The sequence below is a fragment of the Camelus dromedarius genome, chromosome 25, assembly GCF_036321535.1.
Source record: "Camelus dromedarius isolate mCamDro1 chromosome 25, mCamDro1.pat, whole genome shotgun sequence".
Lineage (NCBI taxonomy): Eukaryota > Metazoa > Chordata > Mammalia > Artiodactyla > Camelidae > Camelus > Camelus dromedarius.
This window is the reverse complement of record NC_087460.1, coordinates 5,978,181-5,997,979: the sequence shown is the minus strand read 5'-3', so window position 1 is coordinate 5,997,979 and position 19,799 is coordinate 5,978,181. Positions and strand designations below refer to the sequence as shown.

Here is a 19,799-nt window from a genome sequence, read left to right as displayed (position 1 = left end):
CAGGTGGAGACTTAACCACCTCCTGTCAGAAATGGACAGTTAATGTCTAGCTAATTAATGGAGTTATTTGTAATTATTGATAAAAGCCAAAAATCAGGGTTTGGTACACTTATTAAAGAAATATTGTGCCTTTTTTTCATACCTTTTGCTTCATAAATAACAATTGTACCTCAAATTATACTTCACTATTTCAAATGAAGTAATACAAGACTACGTATTTATTAACTTGCTATGAAAGCACATGAATTTAAAAAGCAATACCATTTAAAACCTAACAGCTTTAATAGTATTTTGCAAAATATATTGAATAATTTATTTCTTACAAAATTTTATAATATTACTAGAAATTGTGAGTTATTTTAATAGCCTGTAATTTGATAACATTTGGGAATAACAAAAATCAAACAAATTAGAATATATAAAGCTCTCAGAACTCAGCACACTCATACATAAGCACTTGTCATCACCACCCATCAGTACCGTTGTCGCTGGCAGTATTGTCATTGTCATCTAAGTAATCAAAGCTTGACATCTTTCCTATTAAAATCTGACTCCAATGTTTGCTCCCAGACTAAATATAGCTCTCTAAAACGAAAGTTCTGACACGAAAAAGTTCCACAGTGAACATGAGGGCTACAGAGAACAAAGTGGATTCATAAGGGAGAGTCATGAAACACCCCTGTGCGCACCCGCACACACGCACATATGCGCGCACACATACGCGCACAAGCACACACATTTTTCTTTCACCAAAGGAAAACTCGTCCTGTAACACATTCCCTACCTAGTCTTACATTCAGAAATAAACTGCATTGGGTTAAAGATAAAAATATAAAACACAAATCCTTAAATTAGGAAAAACATGTAGGAGAATAGTTTTGTAATGGGGGGGGGGGGGGGCGGTGGTACGAAAGGACGTCTAATCAGAAAATAAAACCCCAGGACAAAACTTAAAGTTCAAGCGGCAGAGTTGCTACAAGTAACAGTGATATAATACATCACTAGAAATTACAGTTATCTAAACTTGGAAAGGGAAAAATATATATCATGCACTTCTCCCTATCAGACAGTAAAATTTTTAGAAGGCATGGGAAAATACAGTCCTAGGCATTGCTGGTGGAAGATAATTGGCAGGGTCCTTTTAAAAAGGTGATGTGATCTATGAATGTTTTAAGTGTGAATACTCTTTGACATAGCAAATTTACAGTACGGATTCATCATACAAATATACTTCTAGATGCCCAGAAGTCTGTATATATGAGGACAGTCACTGAATTGTATTGGTTGTAGTCAATTGTCCTAATTTGGGCACTAATTCCTCTGCATCACAATGCAGGCTCTAGTAAAATAGATTTTTTTGTGAATATCAGTACTCTTAAAAATCTAAAGGAACAAGTGGCTTTTAATTTCAAAGAGAAAACACTAAAATTTTGATGATTTTGAGAAACTGTGGCAAGCATAGTGTTTGTTGAGAAACAATCTGAGGATTTGTTGTGCTTTTTATCTTTGTACATTCAAGTATTCTTCTCATTAAAAATTAGAAAGGAGTGTGAATGAGATAGAACAAATGAGAAACACTGATCTCTGAGAACACCTCTATAGTTAATAATGCTGTACGTAACTTCAAAACTCTACGTTTGCCCAAGATATTTCCGCAAAGATAAAGCAAGTATACTGTCTGATAGAGTGAGAATGGTATGCTATTAACTGAGCTTTCTGATTTTGAAAGTGGTTAATGTGTAACCAGCTGAAATGTCCTTCATTATCACTAGTGTTAGGAACTACAGGTGGCCTATGTGTAACAATTGGTGTGGTTGGAGAAGCTACCTTCAGTTCCCAGCAAGCAGTGCAGGGGAATCTTTCACAATCCAGAGGAAACTTTTTTTTTCTATTTATTTTTATTTAGGCCCTTGCACCTCCTAATCTTATCGTCCCCTCAATTGCCAAATGATCCTCCTTTGTTCTGCATGGCTGTGTTTTACTGTGCTTTCCTCCACCGCTTTCTTTCCCATACACTGCCTTCCGTCTTTCCCTTACTTTCCTTTTTCTCTTACCCCTTTACCCTCAGCTTCCTAACAGTAGTTATTTGCTAAATACTTCAAAATTGTATAGAACTTGTCCAACTTGCGTGCTCTCATTCTGTCAAGGACGTGTTAGGCAGGTGGCCTACCTTTCTTTCTTGGGATGCTGTCCTACATCAAAGCCCAGAGCAGGTATGAAATAGCTCTCTTCCTCAGTCTTTAAGGTTCAAAACGTAAATAGTCATTTTGATTGGTACAGTAGGTTACAGATTTTAAAACTGTTACATATAGCATCTTGTGTAAAACTACCCCTTGGAGCTTACAGGACATACATTTTTTTTATTTAAAAAAAATTTGGAGAGTGGTAATTAGGTTGGTTTGTTTGTTTATTTAATGGAGGTACTGGGCATTTGAACCCAGGACCCTTGTGCATGCTAAGCATGCACTCTAGCACTGAGCTATACCCTCCCTCCAGGAGAGATATTATTAACCCCCTATTTATTGGTGAGGAAGCTGAGGCTCAGAACCATAAAATGAGTCAGAACTAGCACTCAGGTATCCTGACAACTGATCCAGTCTGTTCTTTTTTTTTACCCTTTGAGTTCATTTTCTGGCTTCCCCAAAAGAGAAAGCTCTGTCTTGGTAAAAGGAGCATTTTGGATAAAATTTTCCTCTTTATCTGTGATTATACTGAAGTGGTGTCGCTTCTCTTGGGGATAATTCCTCCATCCACGCCATACACCCACCTCATGCATCCTCAGAGTCCTCTGCCCTGGGATTATGGCTTCCCAGTCCCAATATTCAACCCCTCCCCTTTCATTGATCCTCCTGCTCAGCATTCATAGGAGCAACATTTCAGTTAAACTTGTTCAAGTCTCTCTCTCCTTAAAGAAACGTCCCTCCCACCCCAACACCTCTGCCGGGTACCGCCCTCTCCTTCTCTTCCCTCCACACAAGCTCGGAACAGGCTCTTGTTCCCTAGATTCTCTCCCTCCCCCTGCAGTCGGGTTCTGCCCCACACAGACACTTAAAGCTGGGTCCCCATGTTCTTCTCATCCCTCAATTCAACAGAACAATGATCATTCCATCTGTTATTTGATTTCACAATGGCGTTTGACATGAATAGCCAGGGATTTAGCAATAATCTTTACAGATCATCTTTGTAATTTATAAGGCACCAAATGAATGCTATTAATTCCATTGCTCCTTCTTTCTTTAAGTAATTAACCTTGCAAATAAGTAGGTATTTCTAATTTCTTAAAAACAATTTAATTTCTGTTATAGTTTGAGTCAACATATTATAAAACTAAGCAAGCTTTTGAAATGATTTTTTTTTAATTTTGTGTGTTATTAACACTGATGTCTTGGTATCAAGCCCCAATCACTCTGACTAGTAAAAACCTTCTCTTGACTATTTTTTTAAAATTGTCCCTTCTTTGGGACTCAGAGGTCCCACACTCTCCTGACTGTGTTTCTCTCTCGGTCTGGCCGTCCAGGTTCCATTTGCGTGCCCATGGCCTAGACACTGGTGTTTCCTGGAGCTCCTACTGTAGAGCACAGGGAACTACATTCAATACCTTGTAATGATCTATAATGAAAAAAGAATATGAAAAGAACATATATATGTATATGTATAACTGAACCACTATGCTGTACACCAGAAATTAATATTGTAAACTGACTATACTTCAATAAAAAAAAAAAGAAAAGCAGAAAAAGAAAAGAATACCCTAGTTCAAAATGCCATTATTTCTCACCCATATAATTGTACCAACTTCCACGTTGCCTCCTGGATTGCCTCCTTTCAACCAGTCTTCCAAATATCAGTAAGAGCGATCTTTCCAAGAAGCAAATCTGGGCAAGAAGTCACTTCACTGATTACTCCCTAAACAAGTTCCAACCCAACAAGTTCCTTTTTTATTTGAAGCAAGCTTGCTCCACCACTTTCCTAAGTGTAAAGGCATTTTCTCCGTACCAAACCCTTCTCATTCTGCTAAATGTGTCCCTACTGTTCTCGCCTCCTGCGCCTTTGTTTATGTCATTCCTTATGTGCTTAGAATGCACTCTGCATCTCTGTCTTTCCTCTGACTAACCACTACTCACGCTGCAGACCTTCATTGATATTTTTCTTTTCCTTAGACTTCCCTTCCCAGGCCCAAGGTTGAATTACGTGCCCCTCTCATGTGCTCCCCGAGCATCTTGAACTTCTCTGATAATGATGTCTGGCTTCTGTATTTTAACAGCTTGCTTATTTGTCTGATTTCACACCCACAAGAATGTGCATATCTGTTTGTACATATTTGACCATTCCATCTCCATGATTTTGCATACCTAGACAAACTGGGCTCAATAAATGCTTATAAAGTAATCAAATCATTGGGTAAATGAATGAATAGATGGATGGATGGATGGATGATGGATGGATGGGTAAAATAGATAATATGATTAAAGACTGGAGAGGAGTAGCGTATTCAGAAGGCAGTCACAAAATGTACTTGTATAGTAGATGGTAAAGGCACTGAGATTTTCGTAGACACAGTAGGTCAAAGCTTTTTTTTTCAGGTCCTGCTACTTCTCCTCTCATGTTTTCATTTTCTTAGTACAGGAAAACTTTTGTATCATCCTTCTTCCAGGGCCTGGTTCTTCATCTGCAATCCAGTAATATCCTCAGGGTCAAAAACCTATTCTTTTAATCCAGTATCATTTCCATAGAGAACTGCTAAATTCTGAAACCCCTTCAGCATTTGAGGTAGGCATATCCAATGACAGACTTGCAGGCAGACTGACTTGTAGTGAAATATCTATTTTGAGTCTGTCCAGGGTTGCTTAAATTATAGCTTCCTCTGTCAGCTATTCATGCAAGAGATGTGAGGAAAGCCATAAAAGGTACTGTGGGGAAGTGGGAGGAGGGAGTAAAGGAGAGAAGGGGCTGAACAGCTGATTAGCTGCTTTACGGTAAACCCCAGGGAAAGTGAGCACTAGTGGGAATGTGGATTTTATCCCTGCAGGAATCCTACTTAGCCTGCCAGGCATTAACCTTGACTGTAATTGGGTACCTCAGAGTAATGACGTTTTCAGAGAATGTTCAGGGACCTCTACTTTGTTTAGACACCTTGTGTGGGTGGAACTTCCTGTTTACACAGAGAGCAGCATAAAGCCTAGTTGCTCTGAGGAATGTTCGGGACCAGACCAGACCAACTGCAGGGAGTAAGGTACAACACAGCCAGGTCTCCTCCGGCCCCTTCTCCCTGCAGCATGGGGAAGAACAAACTCCTTCAGCCACGGCTTTCTCTCCTTCTTCTGGTCTTCCTGCATACAGATGCCTCAGTCTCTGGAAAACCGTGAGTTTCATGCAGAGTCCTCTCCTTTATTTCAAATTCTCCTTTCTATCATTCGTCTTCCCCATGAAACTGTCTTATCTCTAAGGTCTCTTCCACTGATGAGATTTTTACAAGTCTGGTTTATTCAGTCTTTACTTATTCTTAACCACATTTCTCTAACTCTCTGGGTCTCTGAATCTACCAGTTCTCTGGAAATATACAAAGACTTTTGAAAGGGTACTGGAGATTGATACTTTCAAAGGAATCAGTTTTTAGCTCCTCACATTCACCCTGATCTGCTTCAGACCATGCTATTTAATCCTTTCTTACCTCCCCTTTCTGAATTGCCCATCTTCTACTTTAAAAGAGAAAGACAAACCTCCCTCAGTCAGATGCCACCGTGGAACACTGTCCTGGAGTATAAAAGCCTCTAGGATGCCAAATAAAGGAGCAATTTGAAATACTGATGTTGACATTGAGAAAGCAAAGGACTCTAATGACAGGAGGCAAACTCCTTTTGCAGATCATGTGGTGACGAAGTCTTCGTTTGAAAAAAATTGGAGGATCTGAGAGAAATACCAGCTGATAGATGATTAGAAGCAATTCTTTTTTTTCTTACAACTTCTTTTTTTTTGTCTTTTTTTTAACATTTTTTTATTGAGTTATAGTCATTTTACAATGTTGTGTCAAATTCCAGTGTAGAGCACAATTTTTCAGTTATACCTGAACATACATATATTCATTGTCACTTTTTTTCACTGTTTGAAGCAATTCTTGATAACAGAACGCTGGGTGATTTGGGGCAGGTGACGCAGAAGAAGTTACAAGAACTAGTTGACGGTTGTATTATTGTGTCACCTGTCATTTATTTACTTTTGTGTGAATAATTTTTCATGGCACTTAACATCTACACAAACCAAAAATAGCAACAGAATGAATCTTAGATCTTGTTTAATTCTTGCAATAAAGAATATCCATTCATGGATACAGAAAATGAACTTATGGTTACCAGGGGGAAGGGGGTGGGAAGAGATAAATTGGGAGTTCAAGATTTGCAGATACTAACTAATATGTATATAATAGACAAACAAGTTCATGCTGCATAGCACAGGGAACTATATTCAATATCTTGTAATAACTTATGGTGAAAAAGAATATGAAGACGAATATATGTATGTTCATGTATGACTGAAGCATTGTGCTGTACACCAGAAACTGACACAACATTGTAAAATGACTATACTTCAATAAAGATATATATGCAAAAACAAACAAGACAAAAAAAAGCTCATTGTTTTCATTAAAGATGTGCTTCAAAAGTATTTTGATTTTATACATAATATATATGAATCATAATTTGTAATATATTTATTTCGTTTTGATTAGTTGTATACTAGTAAGACTTCTGAAAATAATTCAATCCAGAAGAAAATGTTTAACATTAACAACTTTATGGTCACACTAAATCTAAAAGAAGAGATAAAGTTAAATTTATTTACCCACATAGAATATTACATATATATGTGTGTATATATATACATATATGTGTATGTATATTTATATATCTATATAATAAGTAAATAAAGAAGTAAGAGTGATCCAGAAAATATTCTGAAGTACAAAAATCTTAGGATAAACTTCTGTGTGGTAAAGGGCATGATAATTCAAGTTCAAGGAGGAAAAGGGGGAAAGATGCTAAATTTCTGATCACTGCCAAAAAAAACATTGTGGTACCTTTTTTAAATAAGTCATACTGGGTATCTTATCACTGATATTTAAAATTCCATGGAAGACTTGTAAAAGAGTAATGTAAGTATTAACTTAAAATATCATCAAAAATAATATATTTTGCTATTGTTTAACTTGTGATTTAAAAAAAGATCTTTACTTAAAAATATGTAAGGAATGTATAATGCCTAAAATTTATTTTAGGAATTCTGTGACCAAAAATGTCTGGTGACTACAGGATCAATAAAATCATATATTTGTCTAGCCATGAGTTGAAAGGCAAATATTTAATATGCAAACATCTAGGGTTAAGTAACACACTAAGATCTTATTAGTTGCTTAAAACACTGAGACTTTAAACTAATGACTCTCTTTAAGCCTCAGATTTCATATCTGTAAAGTGGAAAGCAAATACTTGCTGTGCCATTTTCACAGGGTTGTTGAATGTATATATTTTTTCAATGAACAGTTCTGTAAATTGGTTTTTGTAGTGCCACAGATGAGAACTTCCTTGCTTTTTACAGCAACCCTAATTTAAAATAGATTTACAGTGTTAATAAATATAATTGGCATATTTTTATTTGAATTCAGATGCTCACATATTTGGGTTCCTTAAAAGTGAGCTGTACCTACAAATTTTAATCTGCCTAAGGCTCACTTCAAGTAAAATGGTCACAGCCAGGGCTCTGATGATGGAAAAGGGAGTAACTCTCACATGTGCCATTCAACTGCAGAGCGCAATTTCACGCTAATCAATATGCCTTCTCTTGGCACAGAACTAATGATAGTAACAAGAACTGCAGTGGAAAACAGTGCTGCTGAGAACAGTGCCTCACTTCCCACACTCTCCTCTAACTGGACTCCCCCGTTTCCAGGCACTATATGGTGCTGGTCCCCTCCCTGCTCCACACTGAGACCCCTGAGCAGGGCTGCCTCGTTCTGAGCCACCTGAATGAGATGGTGACTGTAAGCGCCTCCTTGGAGTCCCTCAGAGAGAACAGGAGCCTCTTCACTGACGTGGTGGCAGAGAAGGATTTACTCCACTGTGTCTCCTTCACCGTGAGTATGGCTGTTTGACTTAATATACTTGTTTTCATTGTCCAGGGACACAGGGATCTAGAATTCAGTCAAGATAAGCCTTTGAGAGGCTGGCAAGGACTTCAGGAAGGGATTTAAATGTAGTGATTAGGTGTAGAAAATAAGAAGCAATGCATGAATTTCCAACCACGATAGACGGTATTCTTGGAGACATTAAAAATCAACTTAATGATCAGAGAAAATTCCTATTAGCCAGAAAAAAACAGCAGTATGCACTAGACAAAGGGAAAATGTGACTTCTACTTAAAATTAAAATGGAAAAAAAATATCAATAAAGCAAACAAGGCCCATTTTCAGCGTAAGCCCCAGTGGTGGGCTGACAGGACCACGCCACCCCGTTCTCTAAGAGTGAAACTGTAGACCTCACCGTGAGCAAGCATGCAGTATCTCTTCAGAACGGCCCATATGTAAAATGCTTACAGCCCATGAGAGTCCAGTGTATAACTGAATCCAGACTGTATCGGCTGGTCTGTAAGGAGATGTGGGTCTCATTTATGACCTCTCCCGCTGATGTATTTTCCTCCATCTTGTGTTCTGTCTTCCCAGTCGTAAAATGACAGAAATCATTCTACCCGTGAATTCCTGTCTATGCTAACTTTTCTCTTCTGAGGCTGAGAGAATGAAATTAAGCTACAGGGACAAGTGGGACAGAGACTTGGGGAGGAAACTTGGGAGATTGAACGGGTTCTCAAGATCTCTCCTATATTTCAGGTCCCAAGATCTTCATTCAAAGAGGAGGTAATGTTCCTCACTGTCCACGTGAAAGGACCAACCCATGAGTTCAAGAAGCGGACCACAGTGCTGGTTAAAAACAAAGAGAGTCTGGTCTTTGTCCAGACAGACAAACCCACCTACAAACCAGGGCAGACAGGTACAAAGAGGCCTATAACTCAAAAACGAAAGGTCCCCCCCCCCCGCGTTCCTCAAAGGACCCCTGATTCCTTAAAAGTTTGTCTTACTTGCCTCTAGGGCTGGTTCAAGGCTTTTGAGATTCATGGAAAATATTTCTGTTTCAGTGAAGTTTCGTGTTGTCTCGTTGGATGAAAATTTTCACCCCCTGAATGAGTTGGTAAGTCTCCTAATATCTACACAGAATTATTATTATCTATATAAACAGGCTGGGAGCCTGTTTTTGGTGTTGGAGGAGGACCAGGGAGAGAAAGAATCTGGTATTTATAACAGCAATTTCTGGCATTACCATAGTGCAAAATCCCCATTTAAAACAGTCTTCTGGCCAAAAGACAGTAGTTAGTTCTATGTTGGTAGTGGTACTTAGCCGTCTGTCACACAGTTCAACTAACTCTTTAGAAAATTCTCAATGAGGCATGTATCCATCCCTATTAGAATGTAAGCTCCACGAAGGTAGATATATTGTTCTTTTGTGTGCTGCTGTATTCCCAGCACCTAGAATTACATACAGCACGTGGTAGGCACTTAATAAATATTAGTTTTAAAAATGAATAAACAATGACAGTAGAGGAGCTATTCTCATTCCTCCTTATTCTTAGAACTGCCTAAGAATACTGTGACCCACTGTAACATTTGGATCTGAACATGGTTACTTATAGCTCCATTAGTGTTTATTTCTCAGTCTGTAGAACAGCATAGCAGTGTTCTTCACTGGGATGCTTACAAGCATTTAAGTGATATTAGTAAATCCCATTCCGAATGAATGGCACGTATGCATTTGCTGCTGACAGCCCAGTAAGTGCTTAACATTATTCATTAATTGCTTATAATGGATTAATTAAAAGTTCTGTAAAACTTGATCTACCATTTGTCTGTGTTTTACTGCAGATAAACTTATTCTACATAAAGCGGTCTTGCTTATAAATTAGAACTGAGAATATTTCAGAACAATTCTCAACTCCTTTCTTCCTCTTTTGTCTTTCAGAGTCCACTAGTATATATTGAGGTAAGCAATGTGAAACATTCCATAATTAGACATAAAGTAATAAATTTGAGGAAAATGTTCTTATTTGAGAGAGTCTTACAATAGTTCAGAAACGTGTTACTCATGGAGAAGCCTTCAGACTCATGTAACACTAGGTGGTTCTGATCTTCCCGCCCCGTTCCCTCATCAGCTCTTTGTGGATAACATAGGAGCCCCCATAGATTTCCTTTACTGTCTCTAATGCTCTAGGCTCTTTTGTAAATTACAGTAACTGTGCCCATAGGACCCCAAAGGAAATCGCATCGCACAGTGGCAGAACCTCAAGTTAGAGAATGGCCTCAAGCAACTGACCTTTGCCCTCTCGTCAGAGCCCATCCAAGGCTCCTACAAGGTGGTGGTACAGAAGGAATCAGGTGGAAAAGCAGAGCACCACTTCACTGTGGAGGAATTTGGTATGGATTATGAAAAAATCATGGAACTTTTTTTTTTTAATTTAAACTTCAAGGGCCTAGAATTTGAGCAGATTTGGAATTCTTCTGTTTCCCATGGGTGAGCTTGGGCTTGGAGCTAATCTAATTTAGCTTACATCTAAATTCAGTGAGGACCATCAGTGATTTGTGAATAGGACTTCATATAGCTTTATGTAGCAATTTTTAATCTGAAAAAAATGTAAAACATTCTTATTCTAGTGGCGTCTTCCATAATTCATTTAGGTTACACTGATCCACCATAGTCCTTCAACCCAGGATTTCCATTTGCGAGTACGGTGGATATACCGGAGAAAGGGGCTACCTTTCGGGGCCCTAAAGTATTACTAGGGAATTGTTACTGAGAACCTGGAAATACCAGTTCCCTGAAAGGTGAAAACCAATCATGACTTCCTTTATCTCCATGAACAGTGCTTCCTAAGTTTGAAGTGCAAGTTACAGTGCCAAGGATAATCACTATCTTGGAAGAAGAGGTGACAGTGTCAGTGTGTGGCCTGTGAGTTTATACTTTTAACAAATCTCTTGAGGGGAATGAATTCTTTAAAGGAGGCTCACCATTGGGGCTATTTTGGCTGGCTTGTTAGGAGCAGAACAGCACAAATACCTTCCATACACGGGCGCATCCCCGTCTCTAGAACTGTCCTCTCCTGCTGCTTTTCCATTTTCCTTCTTATTCCCTTTCATGTCCTTACCAGGATTATTACAACTATCATGGGGAGGGCAACTGTTCCGGGAGAGGCTCTGCTACTAGGGTTGATTCTGAAAGTAATAAAGTTAGTTACGCATGTGCACGCACACACACACAAATGAGACAGTGTTGAAGGGTAGTGACTTTCCCTTCACCAGCTTGTAGAGAAAATTCAATTAACAACAGATCATTTACCTGACCTTGCATACATAGTGGAAAATGGCTTACATTCAGAATCGGCAGAGATAAATATATTACAGAAATCTCACCTAATCTCATCCACTCATGCACCCACTGTTCAGATAGGTCCCTGCCCCAGCACTGTCTTGAGAAACCCCCGCCAAGTTCCTGATCCTATGTAGCTGGTGAGCCAATACTCTTGCAAACAGAGATATAGAGGAAATCTCAAATAGGGAAGCAATTATCAATGACAGATTTATGGCACAATCCCATTTTTGTCAAGAGTAAACAAGTACAATTCTATATGAACAAAGAAGGGATGGTGGGAAGACAGATAATAGTTTATGTTTTTAGGTAGAACTCAGTGTTTCTTCTCTTTGCTTTGTTCGTATTTTTTTTTCTCTCTTAAGAGCTAGTGTAGCTTTGGCAATAAGAAAAATATTTTTTAAAAAATGAAACTGAAAATTAAAGATTAAGAAAAAAGATATGGTAAAAGAAGATTGCAGTAAACTTCAGCATGTTGCACTAGAAATTTATAAAAGAGAAGGATCATTGCTTTGTTTACTTGCCCTCAACACTGTATGAGCCCTGCAGAAGTTGAAGGGAAGTACAGGGAGTGAAAACATACCATTGCTAAAGGGGAACCATAAGTAGGTAGAAAATGGGGGTGTTCAGTGTCTCATTTGATTCATTTGGCAATGTTCTGGTGACAGATACACATATGGGAAACCTGTCCCCGGACATGTGACGATAAGCATGTGCAGAAAGTACAGTAACCCCTCTGACTGCTTTGATGGAGAGTCACGTGCCATCTGTGAGACGTTCAGTCAGCAGGTATGTGGGAAACTTTTCCTTCTAGAGAATAACAACCAAGGCATTGTTGATAAGCAGTGAGTTACAACACGGGGCTAACTCAGGAAGAGACCAATCTATAAGAGGATTCTATGCTAACGACAATAGTTTTTGAAAAATTAGTGACTTAGCACAATAGGAATTCTTTCTTGTAACTGTCCGTTGTGAGTGTTTTTGGTGCACCACGCCCCCAGAATAACGGAAGTCGCGCCATCTCCAGCACCTGGTATCAAGCCACCTTGAGAATCCAACTGGGTAAAGGAAAGAGGGAAACATACACACCTTAGCCACCTCTGCTGGGAAGGGCTTTAACTTTTCTCTTTCTATGAGCCACGCTTGTCATATGCCCCCACCTAGATGCCAGAGAGGTAGGAAACACAGTCCTCAGGTGGGCAGGCACTTCCCAGCAATAGCTCCAAACTATGGGAAGGGAGCCAGACTTCAGTGAGGAGTTAGCTGCCTGCTATAGTAAGATTACCCCCAAATCTTACAGCATTTCACTCTCATTCACTCTACAGAATATCAGATACTAAGGAATACACTTGTGGATTATAAGCCAGAAACTGTTGCAAGATGTAATAATAATTAATCCCTAGAAAATGTGTATTGTGTTCTTATCATGGAAAATTCCAAGGTTATGCTGCCTCAAAAAAAAAAAAAAAACCCACCAGATTAACTGACCACTGATGTGTCCAGTCTTACATTTTTGTATTTTATTTCATCCTCTCCCAGCTAAACAACAAGGGCTGCTTCTCTCAGCAAGTAGACACCAAGATCTTCCAGATGAAGAGACAAGGATTTGAAATGAAACTTGAAGTGGAAGCCAAGATCCAAGAAGAAGGAACAGGTTTGTGTACACAGTGTAATTTTGGGAGAATGAACAATGGACATTGATTCATTTCCTTTGCCAAATTATGAATCGTAAGGGGGAGGTAGTGTAAATTCAAGGAGAGCATCCTTCCAAAAGAGAACTTAATTTTTCCTTCTTTTTCAGAGGTGGAATTCACTGGAAGAGGGTCCACTGAAATCACAAGAACCATAAGCAAACTCTCATTTGTGAAAGCGGACTCGTACATTAGACAAGGAATTCCCTTCTTTGGGCAGGTGAGGTATTTTTCAATTCACAAATCAAACTGTACTCTTACTGAATATGCACAACCTTTTCTGCTAAAACCATACCTAATTCATATTATCTGTTGATTAATATAATCAGAGTTATAAACCAATTAAAATAGATTTGTTCCTCTGTAAATCTGTATACCAAACCTACAAAAATCATTCCAAAGACTATCAAAATTAGAAGTTTTTTGCAACAGCATTGCGTGACGTCACTCGATTTCTTTCCCATGGTTCACCAGGCAGCCTCAGACTTTTGTAACATTTTCTCACGTGACTCTCAAACTTCATGGCGGCCAATTACATTCTCCTTCGAACATTAACTTTGTATGGAAATGAGTGGGTTGGAGGCTTTAATTTTTATTTTGAAATATAAAAGATCCTACCATACCTAGTGTTTCTTTCATGGATATTATATTTACATTAGTTCTTCTGTAATAGCAAGCATATTTCAAAAACAGGACACATGGGGTAAAGGACTGCTATTCAATGTTCCCACATTTTAAAAATCTAAATTTTCTCACAGATCTACACGGAAACCTTCTGTAGTTATTTTTTTTTCCTTCATAAGCGCATGTGCAAAGGGATGCTTTGGATTCCACAAGTCTGAGATGACAGCTGTATCTACCTCCGTGTGTAATTACTGTGCATCTTGTTACGAATGGAAATGTTACAAGATGTTAGCTGTGGAGCATGTAAAAGAGGGACCAGACTGCACAAAAGAGTGGATGGAATAATTTTAGGATGTTTTGATTATGCTATGACAGGAAACATATTCAAAAACTTCGGTCACTTCCTAAAATGAAAGTAAATTCACCTTTTTTAAATTTCTCAGAGGTACACTGCACTTCTTTGAGATTTTATCCCTGCTAAATAACTGTCCTACTAGTCATAAGACTCTTGTCGAAAGAGAAATAGTGAACTTTGTGCCTGTTCTTTTGTCTTCATATCCTAGCTGACATTTCATTGGCAAACTGAGATTTTGTTAATCAGTTACAAACACTAATCCAAGTCTGCTGGTTGTGCTTCCTTATACCAGATGTAGCTTATACACCATCTTCACAATCTGAACTGAAGTACTCATCTTCTGAGTTCAATACGAGCTGTAATTTGACTTTAGGTCCTTATTTAATACTTTGTGATTCTTTTCAATTTCACATTTTTCAAATGGGAAGTGCCTTCTAAAATTGTTCACTGTGATATGGCTCTTGTGGTCTGTGACTTGCCAAAAGTTATATATAATAGACAGCATTTCCCAGACATGGACAGAATACAGTCTTCAGGTCACCTCTGTCATCATCTCCATCATTCTCTTCACACTGCTTTGTCTTCTTTGAACTGATTACCACTCAGTAAGTACATATTATTTATATGTTTATTTAGCTTCTGTCTCTTGTACTAGTCTGTAAGCTCTGTGATAGAAGGAACTTTGTTGTGTTCACTGCTGTTGCCTCAGTGCCTGGAACCATGTGCAACATACTGGACACACTCAATAAATACTGGGGATAAAATGAATATGTTTGGTGCCTATTGGATAGGCGCCACATAACTGATCTGCAGTTTTTAATCTTCAGGTGCTCCTAGTGGATGGGAAAGGTGTCCCCCTGCCAAATAAACGCATCGTCATCACAGCGAATGAAGCCAGCTATGCCTCTAACGCCACCACCGATGAGCACGGCCTGGTGCAGTTCTCCATCAGCACCACCAACCTCACAGACACCTCCCTCACTGTCAAGGTAAGTTTGGAAGGAAGTGACCAATGACATGATGTGGCCTTGGGGAAAAAAAAGGTTGCAACCTAAAAGTGATGAAATGTCCAAGTAGTGTTTAGTCCTATGGAGAGAAAATAAAGCTAGAAATTAGAAACCAATTTCAGGTCAATTTTGAAAAAAGTAAATTAAAAAGGAGGCAATGGAGTGTTGTGGTTAAGGGAGGGTTCCACTCATGCACTCCTGCTGGGAATATAAAACGGTGCAACTGCTATGGAAAACAGTATGGCAGGTCCCCTAAAATGAAAATAGAACTACCACATGATCCAGTATCCCCACTTCTACGTATATATTCAGAAGAATTGAAAGCAGAATCTCAAAGGGATATTTGCACAGCCATGTCCATAGAAGCACTATTTGCAATAGCCAAGAGGTGGAAGCAACCCAAATATCCATCAACAGATGAACAGAATGCGGTATGTACACAGCCTTAAAGAGGAAGGAAATTCTGTCTTGTGTTACCATATGGATGAACCTTGAGGACATTATGCTAAGTGAAACAGCCAGTCTCACACACACACACACACACACACACACACACACACACACACAGTACTGTATGATGCAACTTATACGTGGTACCTAAAGTACTAAAAGTCACAGAAATAGAAAGTAGAATGGCGGCTGTCAGGGGTTGAGGAGAATGAGAAGTGGGGAGTTGATGTTTAATGGGTATAGAGATTTAGTTTTGCAAGATAAAAAGTTCTGGAAATGGGCTGCGTCTTACTTAGCATTACCAAACTGTACATTTTAAAATTGTTTAAATGGTCATTTTATATTGTGTTTTTTACCACATTTTTTTTTAAAGTGTAGGGTCCAGAATCAGATAAATTAGATTAAAATCCTGGATCAACTCTGTATATAGAACAAATAACTAAAACTTCTATACTTCATTTCCTTGTCTATAACACGGATGCAATATCAGTACCTAACTCTTGGGGTTATAACGAGGACTAAATGAGATAACAAATGCTAAAGCACTTAGTAAGCCCCCTTTCATGGTTACATTACTATAAAAGCCCATTTTAACACCGTTAACATTAATTCCATAAATTATTGCTCTTACTTTATTTTTGTCCTGCTATTCTAATTTTCTCCAGATTTTTTGTCCATACCCATATAACTTGCTTTGAATAGGGGCATACAGTCCTCTATTCATTCTTTTATGATTTTTATATAAAATAAATCATGTTTTATTGATTCAGCTTTCTATAAATGGCATAAAAGCCCATACTTCTAAATAATTCAGAAATTGAAAATTCACTCATTTGTTTAATCAAAAGGCATCCTGAATGCTTTCTCTGATTATGTTTAATCATGACGTGTCTTGGGAGAAGGTGCAGCTCAGTGGTAGAGTGCCTTCTTAGCATGTGTGAGGTCCTGGGTTCAGTACCCCCATCAAAAAAGAAAGAACGAAAGAAATCTAATTACCCCTAAAAAAAAAAGAACTAAAAAAAAAAAGAAGTGTTTTGAATGCTAGTCCTGAAAATGAAAATATTATTTTTGAATTTTATTTTCCTCTTTTTGATGATCATTTACAAGTTATCACTATAAGATATATTGAGATAAGAACACACAGATCCACTTGTGCCCCTTGGGAGGTGAGAATGAGGGTAGGGGGAGCCTAGAAAGAACGAAGGAATGAATTCTGCATGGAGGAAAGTGGAAACATAACCCAAATAGGGCCTATGAAGATTAAGAGCCCAGAATCACAAGAAGTGTTAAAAATAATCAGCCCAACACAGCCCAGGAGAGGTAGACTTCAGCTACTTCATGAACTCGCCTCTGGAATCAGTGCTCTTTACAGAATTCTCAGACCCCTAAGTTTGCAGTATTACATTTATTCATAATACCCATTTGAAACCCATCATAAGTGAGGCATGTACTTTCTCAAATGCAGTTTCTCGGTTTCTGAAGATTGGTTAGTCTCCTCAGTGAGGTTTCATAGCTCCAGTGTCTCTGTCTGAATAGGTGAAGTGGCCACAGAAAAGTAGAGAAAGCAGATCAAAGCGAAGGGTGCCTGCCTCCTTTCATGCTCTTCAGAAATGAAAATACCAGCTCAAGGCGCCTCTGCCCTGTGAAGGTCTGCAGTGCAGATAACAGAATTAGGGACCCTTCTCCCTCACTTTCTTGTGTGCAGCAAAAGATGTGTGGGCACTAATGAAGGTAGGGCAGTAAACCAATGCAGTTTGATGAGAACGCTGAGTCCCTTTGATATAGGATGTGTAAGATAATTTTTTTTTTCTAATTCATCAGGTCCAGCACCAGGACGACAATACCTGCTATGGCTACCTGTGGCTATCAGAGGAACATGAAGAAGCTTATCACACTGCTTATCTCGTATTCTCCCAAAGCAAGAGCTTTGTCTACCTTGAGCCCTTGCCTCATGAACTGCCCTGTGGCCAAGCTCAGACAGTCCAAGTGCATTACGTTCTGAATGGACAGGTCCTGCAGGAGCTGAAGGAGCTTGAGTTCTATTACCTGGTGAGAAGGCAGGCCACTGCCTTGACTCATCTGTAGATAAAAGCGCCCTTGGGCAGGGGTTTATAAAGCTCTTTAGATATCATTATTTTGATGTCTTGCCCATGTTCCTTTTGAAAGTCTGACTTCTCTCCAGACTAAGTTTCAGCAGCAGGGGCTCAATAAAACAAGTGTATCACCTGGAGGGCAAGACCTGGGGGAAGATCTCTGTCAGGCAAATTAAATTCTTTTTCATTTCCTTTTTTGCAGATAATGGCAAAGGGAGGCATCGTCCGAACAGGGACTCACATATTGCCCGTGGAGCAGGGAGACAGTGGGTATTTCCATAATTTCCACCCTTCTGCCCTGTTCCGCGCGCCACATGCAGCCTTACGCTGCAGAAATACCAGGAATGGTTTCAAATGAAGAGAGACCATTTTCATCTAGTGCCAATAAAGAAGTTGAGAGGGGAAAGTGATCATTTTTCTTTTTTTTAACCCTTTATCAAATATTTATTTTCTTTTCCTTTTCCAGGTTAATCTGTTTAGACTATTTAAAATGTTGAGTTGTTTCATAATCTATGCTTATTCCAAATTTTCAAACCACAAATACTCATGGACCTTCTTCTCCAAATGACATTTCAAAATTGTTTTAGACAACGGAGAGAAGGTCAAATTTTGGGTGTGTCTTCTGTAGAGTAGGTCCTGTGCTGAGTCATGTATATCTTTATATCATATTTCCCTTTTGAAAATAGTTATGATTTATGAAGAGTCAAATTGGGTATTTCCACCATTGAATTGGACTCCCCCTAGGAACAAATGTGTAACAATTTTTTAAAAAAAGAAAAATGCTGAAGGTTTCTCCTATTATAAATGAGTCTGAAAGATCACTTATTAGACAACTATCGGTGTACCACTCTTTTGTTGTTTCTTCATAGCAACCCAGAAGATTTAGAGACATTTCATGCAACCTCTAAAGACCCTACATAGGCATCAAAAAATAACTTTCAAAGGAGCACAGTTCACCTCTTAAGAAGAAAGGATAGGGTATTTGGTTCATAGAAAGTTTAAGAGGATAGAAGGATTAAATACAATGTGTTAAACTCTTACATCTTACAACTTCAGGTCCTAGTTCCCTTCTCTGGTGGAAAGTCTAGATCAGATGGTAGTCAAGTGGATGTCTCCACATCCTTAGATGGCATCAGAACGTTACATAGATGAACTCAAGCTTCAAACTAGAGGATAAATCACTATGTGATTTATAAAAGAAGAGACCGCTTTGATAAGGTTTTTTTTTTAAGCCAGAGTTCTAAGAGATATTCAGCTGTTTATTATATCTGCTATTTATTATATCTCATATCTATTACACTTACTAACAGAAGCAGTCATTAGCCAGACCAGGCTCCTAAAATGACTTTGTACAACAGAAAAATGTCATTTCAGCCCTGATATGTCTAATCCATGACCACTTCCTCATTCTCTCTGTGCTCCAGTGAAAGGCCATTTTTCCGTGTCATTCCCTGTGGAGTCAGACATCGCTCCCATTGCTAGACTGCTGATCTATGCCATTTTACCTGATGGGGAAGTGATTGGAGATTCTGCAAAATACGAGGTTGAAAACTGCCTGGTCAACAAGGTGGGTGTTTTATACCCTAAAATGTTCAATATTTAAAACTGGAAATTACTACTGCTATCAAGTATTTTCTACGTGCGAGCATTGGAACTAGAAGGGTTGAATGAACTCCGCACAGGTTTTCAGCAGGGTGATGGCAGAGTCACACTAAGAAGCCATGTCGCTTGACTCCTAGTGCAGAATTCTCATGTGCTGTTCAAAGTACCTTGTTCCCTTCTTCTATGATGAAATGTTGGGAAATATGTAACCAAGTTTTTAAAACTACAAAAGAACCAAAAGAAAACTACAAGAGCATCTAGAACTATGTGCATTCTTCCCACCGTTAATAAACACCCCACTGTGTGTTGAAGGTAAAAAATGGTGTCTCAAATTTAATAACTTATAAAAACAGATATCATTACAATGATTCAACTGATTCTTGAGAATCAGAGTGGCATAGAAGGAGGGGGCACACAGCCTTAGGACTCACATGGTGTCCACCACCACGAAGTCAAAGTGATCACGCATCAAATGTGAGGAACACTCAGGAAACACTGGTGGATGCACGGTTAAA

The 19,799-nt window shown here is 38.7% G+C and overlaps 1 protein-coding gene across 2 annotated transcripts in view; it reads left to right on the top strand.

Annotated features, from left to right (window-relative positions):
- A2M (alpha-2-macroglobulin) overlaps window positions 1-19,799 on the top strand; it is a 45,009-nt gene that overhangs the window by 4,325 nt on the left and 20,885 nt on the right. The window contains exons 1-14 of one of the 2 annotated variants that reach the window (XM_010990796.3): window positions 4,957-5,362; window positions 7,945-8,128; window positions 8,879-9,038; window positions 9,184-9,236; window positions 10,062-10,082; window positions 10,345-10,513; window positions 10,961-11,045; window positions 12,131-12,251; window positions 13,002-13,116; window positions 13,264-13,373; window positions 14,960-15,121; window positions 17,411-17,638; window positions 17,885-17,948; window positions 19,107-19,249. In XM_010990796.3, the coding sequence (XP_010989098.1) occupies window positions 5,196-5,362; window positions 7,945-8,128; window positions 8,879-9,038; window positions 9,184-9,236; window positions 10,062-10,082; window positions 10,345-10,513; window positions 10,961-11,045; window positions 12,131-12,251; window positions 13,002-13,116; window positions 13,264-13,373; window positions 14,960-15,121; window positions 17,411-17,638; window positions 17,885-17,948; window positions 19,107-19,249 (1,782 nt within the window). In that variant the 5' untranslated portion in view covers window positions 4,957-5,195. Of the gene's footprint in view, window positions 1-4,956; window positions 5,363-7,944; window positions 8,129-8,878; window positions 9,039-9,183; window positions 9,237-10,061; window positions 10,083-10,344; window positions 10,514-10,960; window positions 11,046-12,130; window positions 12,252-13,001; window positions 13,117-13,263; window positions 13,374-14,959; window positions 15,122-17,410; window positions 17,639-17,884; window positions 17,949-19,106; window positions 19,250-19,799 lie in introns of those variants that run through there. The other variant, XM_010990797.3, reaches the window with a different exon arrangement.